Below are 10997 nucleotides of genomic sequence, written 5' to 3'. Positions count from 1 at the left end.
GCAAGTTATCAACAGTGGATATATGTAACTTAATTGCAGATATTAAGCCGGATCAACAGGCTAAGAGAGATGACAAGTAAGCTTTTATCGTACCCCTTTGAGAGTTTTTTGCTTGTATATAAAACTAGATTTATATTAGTGATTCTTTCATCTAATTTACATTGAACAGAACGATGACATCAATTTTAGCATATTAATTCCCTTACATTATATCAAGAGGGAATGTAAATAATTCCAGCTTCAATGCCTCTCCCAAATATACACTGTATATATCTTAAAGGAATGCCTCCTATTAAATTTTATCAAGGTACCAATGTTTAAGCCACGCTAACCTGTTGTAATTCAGCGTCCCTATTCGTTATCACGTATGACTAATGATCGGTAGATAGGGCCAAGCTATATAGAGATTAAAATAAGAGTACATGTAGATATTTAAATAGCATAGACACGCGGACATACACGGGCTGTATTGAAAATGAATTGCAATGTAATCCTAAACATCTCTGTTCTCTTCTCAATATTATATATACAATGTACTTATATTGTGCTGATGCCAACTTAACCATCATATTTGGTTTGATTGATTTGAAGATAAACTTTCAGTGTACTCGTTCCACATACTACTAACCTTTTAATTATTTTTAGTTGCCACAAGGTAAACTGACCTTTCTTTTTCCCTTACGCATGCAGATAACATTCATTTGTTTACTCTCTGGTTTTAGGTCTTGTCATAATGAGCTCGCAATGGTCTACTATACATTTTGCTTGGATGTATCTTATAATGCATTCAGATTCGGCTATTGTCAACATACTGTATACACATGCTGACGTGCACTTTTTCAGTGAACAAGAATGTTCTTTTAACTGACAAAGAGTGCATTTTTTCAACAAAAAAGGGGACAGCCGGGAAAAAATTCAGTTGAAAAAATAAATGGCGAGCATAAAAAAACCACTTTGGAAACCCATTATTCTGGGAGGGGATAGGCGTGTACTACAGGTCTATTTCAGCTTGGATCCCGGATTTTTTTTAATTTTTGTACCGGAAGGTGTATGATTTTTAATACAGAGTTATTGAACTTATATTGATAAATATTGAAACATATGCTTAGCAAAAATACAGTTGGCTGTACAAATGCACAAACTTTCGAGTATAGTTTGGAAAAAAAAAATCAATTTGTCCTTCACTGGGAAGGCTACAATTAATCTGACCTTGACTGGTAGTAGATATTCCAGTTAACCACATAACTCTCATTGGCTCCATAAGTGAACCAATGTAGCTTATAATTTTAACGGGGTATGGATACACTTGTATTAAATTGCTGTATTGTTTACAATTAAGAATTTCTATTTTCTTTGAAAATCAGGTGTAATGTAGCTTTGTCGACGCCTACATGGTTTTAGGTTATACACAATGAAATTTTGCGTCTATTTTATTCCTAAGTTGACTTGTTCTCAAAGCTTGATTTTTTTTGTTCGAATTTAGTATTTTTCAAAAGTGTTTGTACGACACTAAGTGCTTGGTAGATTCTTGCAATTGCCTTATTTCCAATCCTCTTCAAAACAATAAATCTAAACTGTCCTCGACCTCAATTTTTCCTCCTGGGGCTCTCCGAATACTGCCTACAATGTATTAGTTTCTAATTTTAAAAAAAAAAATTCGAAAGGGATAATGAATTGTTTCTCCTGACTAAAATGGCATATAAAGCCTGTGTTCAAGAAGAAATAAGAAAAGAAAAAAAAGAGAAGGAAACGAGCTCAAACGTTATAATAAATGTGTTTATTATTCACTTATAAGTGCAATGAAAGCTAAACATGCTGTTGGTGATTATATATTCCTTATATTGCTGATATTAACATTTCAGTATTAATATTATAATGAAGTGTACATACAAAGTCGATCTGAATTCTCTGATAATTCGCAGTTATTTATCTTTCTTTCATACATGTAGTTTTAAATTGTTTTTGTGAAAACAATAATTCGAAACGAAAAATATTCATATGAAAGAAAGTAAATTGCGAAGATTTACATTGTATTAAAAATCGGTAAGGAAAACCCACAAAAATGAAATTTTATATTCCCTTTACATTCTTCAAGAAATTCACAATGTACTAAAATGTTATACATCTTTGAGCTGTAAAGGAAAGCTAATGGGTACCTTTCAATGTAAGAATGATATATATTTACAATAAAGTTACAGTTGCCTATATATTATGAATATACATCTCTATATTTTGCACAAATAAAATCATGTGATAAAACTAATAAAAACAATAAATATATATAATTTAGATGAATGATGAAACATACATGAACTAAATGTCTCTTCAACGTTTAAACAACTAGATATACGACAACTCTTTTTTAACTATTTGTAATTTAAGCGTGTTTTCGAAATTTTAAAAGGGCTTTTAAAAAAATAATTTGCCATTTTTGGAAGATTTAAAAAAAACACCAAAGTTACGTTTTCCTCTTTTATACCAAGAATTTTGTTGATGATTGCATAACACAAACGTACAAAAAAACCATTTACGCTTATTTGGAAACATACATAGTTTTGGTTATCCTGAACCTAGTTGTACCTCCAGTTTTGTTTTAAATCTTTAAATATGCAGTTGTCATATATCACTCATATGACTCATATGACTGCAGACTCTATCAATCTCTAGATAAGTGTCATCTCCATCTCTATCTTAGTCACTATTTTATCTTGCTTTGCTTCTTAGCAACCTTATAGATATATCTTTGTTCATAATTGTCATATGTCTTTCTGATATATCAGCAACTAGGTTTAGGACAGTGCTCTTTTAAGGACACATATTTACCTATTTGCGTTATTTTAAAAATGGTCAAGAATCCCCCCCCCAAACACCACTTAAAACATATTTGAATTACTAAGAATTTAAATTTTCCACCTCACACCTAGAATAAAAATTAAGGCAGTCGTAGTGTAAAGACTTAAAATTGTTCCGAAAAGGTTTAATTTCTTAAAATATAAAATATATGTAGCAATACTTTTATGTAATTGTCATTATCCTGAACCTAGTTGCACCTTTAATTTTAAATTTCCTTACAGACTTACTTAACAGTAAGATTCGACGTAAGTAACTGACATCTTTTGTTTATCTTGCAATGTCTTCCTTGTTTTGCTAACTGTATTGCGTTTTTTTCAACAACATAAAGTAGAACGCCATTGCTAGGAACTTGCAACGTCATTTATAAGGGCTTACAACGTCATCTTTATTCTTCGACGTGTTCTCCCGCCATGCAACAAACCGCCAATATCCCAGTTTACATATCCCATTTTTCATTATTCATTTTTGCTAAGCATATTGTTTCATACCACAATTTGCTAGGCTACATATATTTTTCAATATCCATTTTTGTTAAGCATATATTTTTAAATATTCAGTTTTGCAAAAAATATTTTTCCAAGTGAACAGTACCTTAAAGGAATTTAGAACAATAACAGCATTAGACTTTAAAAAATATCATTAAAAAGATTTCGTACTCTTCTTAAGGAGGCTGGGTGGTCAACGAAATTACCCAAAAGATCCACCTCAAAATATGAAATATGATTTTTGTAGTCATAATATATAGAAAAGAAGAAAACTACAATTTGTAGCTATAATATTTGATGCAATTTCCTATATTTTCATACAGAGCTCGCCTTTTTCAGGATGTTTAAATAGTAAAAAATGACCATGCATGACCACCCAGCTCTCTTAATCTGTCATTTAACTTAATTTATAACCCGGTATAGGATGTACGAAAATGTTATTCGAAAGTTTTAGGTGAGATTGAAAATAATTTTTAAAAGAACGAGGCATTTAAAACTCAAAGAAGAGAATCTTAATATTGCATTAGTTCTTCCAAATTTCAACTCAATAATCCCTCCCGAATTTGCTTTGCCGATTCATAGACATCAGAGAACTGGTTTCAGAGCTGATACTTCTCATTTCAACTCAAGTAGTGTCTTCATTCGAATTCAAATCTACTCGAACGAAGAATTTTCTGTAAAGTGAATCTGAATCACTTTTTTTATTTCTTGCTCACAAAAGGAACATACATTTATGTGTGATTCACATTCGTTGCATATGAGGTGTCCACAGTTGACAATAACATTGTGTCCATCCAATGTTCCACAACTTTTACATAGTAGCATCTTCCTCATCTCATCATTCTGCTTTAGTAACTCTTCGGGTTCTTTAATTAAAAAAGTAATGTTATGATGAAAAAAGGAGAATTAAATTGAAGCATATTTATATAGAAAGATAACCAACGACCTCTAAAATGACCTAATCCCCTTTTTAGTTTTTTGTAAAAGTTAAAGATTCCATATGTGCAAAAAGTGACATTTAACATAATTCCTCATTTTCAAATAAATTTAGATTATCAACAGCCCTCTTTAAAACTGTTATATTGAAATAACTTAAATTGCATTTAGAAAATGATCTTGCATATAGAGTAAAGAAATATGCAACCATACACTTTTGAAGGCAGTATGAAAGCATTTTATTTAATAGATACATGTATTCAGACATTTGTTGCGTCCTCTTGGTCTTGTTCACGGCTTCGAACGATTTCTTAAAAAAGAAATTACTTCGAAAAATATAACCTGGGAGATTATATAGAGTGTTGTCTAATGTTCATCCAATAAAATCATCCTTATTAGAACATTCAAGTAAAAAGAATACCTTTCGGTGTGGCCTCGTTTCTTTTATTCTCGGGAAAAGAAGGCACTTTCAGACTTGTATCTGTAACATTTTCCCGTCTTTTAAATTTCTCAATTTCTTCTAAGATATCTTGCGCAGAAAACTCGGAATTTGCACCTAGTTTTAAGTAAGAAGCACATAGTAAATAAATCCATTGATACTGGCACTTACTTATCCTTCCAGAACCAAAATTCAACATATAATCTAATAGTCAAGTCATAAGTCATATGATACAAAGGAACTGTGTCGTGATCTTTGAAGTTGAAAATTGCTTATTTGGCAACCCAGGAATACAAGTTATTCATCAAAAGAATTCTAAATGTGAAAACATATAAATAGTCTCTTGTCTGCTCGGTTTGTTTGATTTTGTATGAGGTTATATTTGTACTATGAAGCGATATTATGTCTTATTTCAAAGGCACTGTCGTTCATATAGAACTTAACATCTGATTCAGTACATATTGACCTCATAATAGTTGCACACGACAATAAAGAAGACATTTCTTATACTAACAACTCATTAAAAAACACTCACAAGACTTTGGTTTGTGAAATGTTAATTTTAGTGTCATAATTATACACACGACTTTACTTTAAGAAAAAGTAAGTTAACTAACCATGATCACGAAAAATAGAATTGATGGCGTTTTGCACAACCACAGGTAGATATTCCATGGCAAGAACTGTTTGCGCTGCTTCAGTCCACAGAATATTTTCTACGGTATTGGAAGTCTCATGGGTGACTGCATTTTCCTGATACAGAGTGAACAGAAAAATCAATAATTATAACTACAAATATTCTCACTGATTTCAAGGGATGAATTATTAACGTAGTTTAGAGCTTTATTATTTCTTTGCCTTTTTTCGTCAATCGTTCATTCAAAACAGGTGTGCAAGAGGAAAAAAACTAATTTTTTAATATCTAGTTTTTGTAGAATATTTGAGGAAACCATTAAATCTGCAAGTTTGTCAAAAATCGTTACTTATAAAATATTGTTTTAGTTGTCTATGAAAAATTACTCTTCAAATCGCTCAAATTGCCCTGTGATGTCATTTTGACAAATAAATACGTTTTGCACTCAGTATTTTTAAAATCGTAAATCGAAATTGAATTTACAATTATTTAATTATTATCTTTGAAAAAAGAAAATTAAAGATGCTATTTTCAAAAGGCATTCTGCCTTGATTTCGATACACAATACGTCATGTTATGCAACTTTATTTAGCCGATCGGAAAATGAAACAAGTATAAACCTTTAAAAGAATTCACACATAAGATAAAAGAATCTCTCATATATTGTTACTGAATGTTTTCCCCAAAACTGGTTTTGTATGTATGTATGTGCGTAAGTATGTATGTATGTACGTATGTATGTAATAACTATGTATGTATGTATACTAAGTAAATTATGAAGTTAACATTCATGAAGGAAACATTTAAAATCAAATACCTCGGTCAATTCTGTTACTGATCGCTTAGACAAACTTTCCTCGTCACTTCCATGACGAGATGGGTCAGCATATGCATCATCCCCATTTTTCTCCGCAATATGATGGGTTGCCATTTGGAAGTCCATCAAAGAACTTGATATATGCCTATAAAATGTGATTTGACAGCATACAACCTCCTTTCAGTAGTAGCTCATCAATTTACAACAAATTCAATGATATATTGCATCAGATAGGCACAGAAGATCAAACAATTCTCATAACACCTTATTTTCTCGAGATATTTAAATGTATTTGGTATTTAAAAGCGAGAAATTTGGTTATTGTTGTAAATAATCTTTAACGAATTTATATAGCCTTTTAAAATTTGAATTTGAATTAACAAATGACATTTAATTTTTTTCGAGCTATTGCTTAGATATCATCTATGTCAATTCTGGTCAAGCAAAGCACTTAATAATTTTACAAAAGGGGCCACATACCCTGTACCTTATATGAACAGATTAGTACTAGATTGAAAATTGACAGGAAGCTTTGGTAATTAGTGGCGTTTCGATGCACAAACTTTCGCAAGGAAGGATCTATGAAGTTTTTTTCACAATCCCTAAGGAACCAGGTGGGAGGAAAAAAGCACAACTTTTTGCAAATTTAAGGGTTTATTTGTCCCGATTCACAAACACTTTTGTGCTTTGACCACGATTTATATGGTATTTATAAAACATTTCGGATGAAAAAGGATTTTTTTTTTTTAGAAATTTGCCGGCGTGTGTTTAGACGTTGCATATAATCTATAGTATGAAATTCTTAACGGTGTACGACTCCATTGAAGTAGTAAATTTCTAAAGTACTAGTATACGTGATATTCACTATGATTATAGATTTGAACAGATAGAAGATGTATGTATATAGAATTAATCAACCTTCTAAACATTTGAAAGAAAAAAAAAATGAGAAATCAACAGAAATTATTTTAATGCATAACGAATCTATGACTAACATTATTCATTCAAGTGCTGTATCTCTTATGCATAACTATTTATTACTATTGCAAAATGCCGTTCAATAAAGAATTCGATCTTCATTGCACGCCTTATTTTTCTATCAAAGTGCCATATTGTTGTTGTTTCTTTTTTTTTCTTTTCTTTTTTTTTTTTTTTTTTTTGGTGTTTGGGAAATTACGATATGGGTACCTTTTCTTTAAAATGATTGACCAATCAAGTATCAGAGAGCAGTTATTAATGGATAGATTTGGTCAAAAGTAAATATTAAAAATGAAGTACTAAATTGCAGCGTAAAAAGGCGTAGATATAGTATGGTAAAAATAGCTATCGATATCATGTTTTTTCCCTTCCTATTATTTTTAAAATTTCCTGTTATTTTATTGATATATAATACACTCTCGTTACAAACATATAGTTCTTCGGAAAGGGCTTTGATGCAGGCCATTCAATGTATTCCGTATAATAAATAACAACAACGTTTCAAAAACACATAAAACTGCACAGAGAATAGTTTATACAAGGGTTGTTCGGAAAGTTCGTGGACTACCGTCATAATTCTTTTACTTAATGTCATATTATATCCAAATTTGGAAGAAATATTTCAACATTAAATGCCGACTGACTTTTTTCATACCAATTATTAGGTCATTACTTACACACTGAATTGTCGACAGATTTTCTGATCATGACAAGGAGCACACGGGGGATGTGACCGGTCAGTAGGGGATGCTCACTCCTCCATGGCACTTGATCCCACCTCTGATGTCTTAGAGGTACGTGTTTGCTCTGCTCCTATTTTGTAATGTTTAATCGACTTTTGAGCTCGAATGCTGTTCATTATCTCCACATATTTCATCATGTGTATTAAATTTTTTTTAAATATCTTGATTTATTTCCAACTCATTTAGAGTTAAAACATGCGAAAATCGGATTTCGCAGCAGATCAAAATTTTGTAAATTACAATCAAGACACTAAATAATGTCTGAACTTATATCCTCTGTAAAATGACACAAAAATGAAAACGGAAAAAAAATTCTACACGTTCAAATTAAGAATTGTTTCATCGTTTCTGATTCTAAATTATGACTTCATATTTTGCTTCGTTGAAAGAAATCAGTTTCAGAAGATATGTAGTCCTCATAGAAAAAGGCAAAAAAGATGGCGTTGTAGAACGTAACGGAGCAGCAGTTAATCATACAATTGCTGGAAAAATCCAGGAAAAAAATCTGAAAATACCGGAGGAAGTATGGTATTTGAATGATAAAGTACTCTATTTAGACTATGGTGATCCGCGAGAAAACGGGATCATCTGTAAAATTTTTATCAAAAACATTGAAAAGTTAGTAACGTCATGCTTCACAGATGCTGACCTTGTGAAAGCACACTTATGCATTGAAAAATATAACATTGACAAACAAAATGATGCTACTGGAATAATTGTTAGCAAAATAGTGATAGAGAAACGTTTTTAATGAGTGCACTGGTTTTGGGCAATACTGTGTGAAATTTATATGGATAGTATTTTTGAGAACCTCATGTCGGTATGTTTATGACGTTACAGTGTTAATTGTTGAGTTTGTTCCGTGGTTACAAAACGTGTTGATTTTAAAATCAAATAACATAAATTCTATCAAATCACATGGAATGAAACTTCACACTTAAACAAAACAATTTTTACATATGATAATGTGCTGATTTTAAATTTCTTGAAGATTGTATAACGAAGATTGGCATAGTCCACAAACTTTCCGAAGAACAACCCTTGTAAAATTATATTTCACTCAATAGTCCTTCATTTAAAGTGTGCATATGATAATATTATGTTATTCAAATTGTGAGTTCGAGGCATTCCTAACTGAAATAAAAGTATATTTACGCAAGCAAATACATGCACACAACACATTTTGAGTGAAAATCGATACAAAAAAATTATCTTCCCCGCACATAACATGATACGCCATTTGTGAATTACTATTTGAGAATTAAATTTTAAAAAAATAAATGCTTTACTGAAAAAGAAATGAAATCAGATTTATCAAAGCTTCGAACGTGTTTAATTTCCTTTCAGTATTTAATGAGCAAAAAATACATATTTAAACACTTACTGGATTAAAAAATTCGATGTTGTTAAAATATTGTACTGGTTTTCAGCCCAGTCGTACTGTTGAGTAGTCTAAATGAGCTCGCGAATAAATCATAAATGTCAGGGTACCAGTGTATAAGAAACAATCACTGCCTGCTTAAAAAAAGAACGAAAAAACTAAATATAGACCAGGGAAATATAGGTTATATTTAGGTCTGAAACTGAAAATTTGTTGCAAAACCAAGATATATTTAGAAGTAAATCTGAAACTGGCAAACCATGGCATGAAGAAAGGGTGTGATATGAATAACTTTGTCGGGTCGATTTAGAAGAGTATATTATATATACCAAGTAGTTTTAAACTTTTATATACCGAGGGTTGATAGTCCTTAAAGGGTAATAATTGAATTACGGAATGTTGAGGTATCTTAGTGGTTTAACAAAGAGAATGTACAATAGTGCTATCTGTCTTTATCTCTTTTAAACGATGAGTAAATGTTACTGTAAAAACCAAACAATATTCAAGCTCATAGTCCATTTAAACAATACAAATCAGGAGCAGAGTAAACACGGACCTCCGAAGACATCAGAGAAGGATCCTTCTGATTTTTCAGGTATCAATACAAATGTTGGATAAGTATTTCATTTTGATGATATTTTACTATCAATTTGACTTTAATAACCTTTTCAGGATTCATCAGACTTAAATAACCCTTTCTTTAAGAAGCCTTCATTTTTCTCATGAATGGGTGCTCTTTGTATGTCTCAGAGTGCATCTTTTGGTTTTCAGACAAATCGTGTTTATGCAGACATGCCAATCTATATATGTACACAAGAAACAACCTATAATGTCTTCAGCTGTCCAACCCAGGTTTGTAGCTGAGCGGGCGCAGTAAGGCTTGGGGTAAAAAGCTAAGTGGAGTGGAGTGGAGTCATGGAGTGGAGTCTGTATTGTAACAGTACAGAAAGTTTGAGAACAAACAATTTCTCTTGCATACAATCTCGCCCCTGTGGAACTGATGACAACACGACAACAATTGAATTACAACGGCACATATTTTAGGTTTTACTATTAAAGTGCAAGCTGCCCCTTTGTTGATATTTGAAGGTTACTATTTTTCTCCGAATATGTTTTATATTTATTTGACATACACATGTATCTCCCTTTTTATGGTTAAATTAGGAAAAATGTTACAGATTCTAGGTGTATAGCCTACATTTATTTGTAAATTAAAAGTCTATCAAAATTAAATGTCCAGGATTAATTATAAGACATAAAAAGGAAAATATTTATTGAAATATACTCAACAGCTCGTTTCTTTTTATTTTTTATAGGAACACATTGTGCGTTTAAAACAATGATGCATTATTTACTCTTAAAATTTTTACCTTGAGTTTGTTTCCTGGTGAGGGAGCTGTGGTATTAGTTTCACCAATATTTGAACAAAGAAAAGCTTATTTTGTAGATGTGATTCAAAACAGAAATTATATTATATGATCAGTAATACTAAAGCATTTTTAAAACATATTACCGGGATTACATCCCTACTGTTGAGTTATTGCTTTCTTTGCAATGTCAACTCATCAACTGGAAAAACTTTTTATTTTGGGTAACTGACCAACATCCACTACCATCACAGATTTAATTAATGCACTAGAAATGTTTACTCATTTGTTGCTTGTAAAATCAAATTTGCTTTAAAATGAACTGAACTAAATATAAGTGGTTTTGCTTTTGTCAGAAAAAAAG

At 31.2% G+C, this 10997-nt stretch overlaps 1 protein-coding gene across 1 annotated transcript; it reads right to left on the bottom strand.

Moving 5' to 3' along the window:
* Positions 1-3570: 3570 nt before the first annotated feature.
* On the bottom strand, positions 3571-6303 carry LOC133175868 (baculoviral IAP repeat-containing protein 7-like). Its single transcript, XM_061311010.1, has 4 exons — positions 6165-6303; positions 5331-5466; positions 4696-4830; positions 3571-4204 (listed from the first exon to the last, which is right to left on the bottom strand). Exons 1-4 carry the CDS (start codon positions 6288-6290, stop codon positions 3993-3995), a joined length of 609 nt encoding a protein of 202 aa, XP_061166994.1. The 5' UTR covers positions 6291-6303; the 3' UTR covers positions 3571-3992.
* Positions 6304-10997: the final 4694 nt, after the last annotated feature.

This window comes from Saccostrea echinata, unplaced genomic scaffold (assembly GCF_033153115.1).
Source record: "Saccostrea echinata isolate AGI-Se365-2 ecotype Australia unplaced genomic scaffold, CSIRO_AGI_Sech_v1 ptg000064l, whole genome shotgun sequence".
Taxonomy (NCBI): domain Eukaryota; kingdom Metazoa; phylum Mollusca; class Bivalvia; order Ostreida; family Ostreidae; genus Saccostrea; species Saccostrea echinata.
The sequence above is the reverse complement of the archived record's forward strand: the minus strand, read 5'-3'. Positions and strand labels throughout refer to the sequence as shown.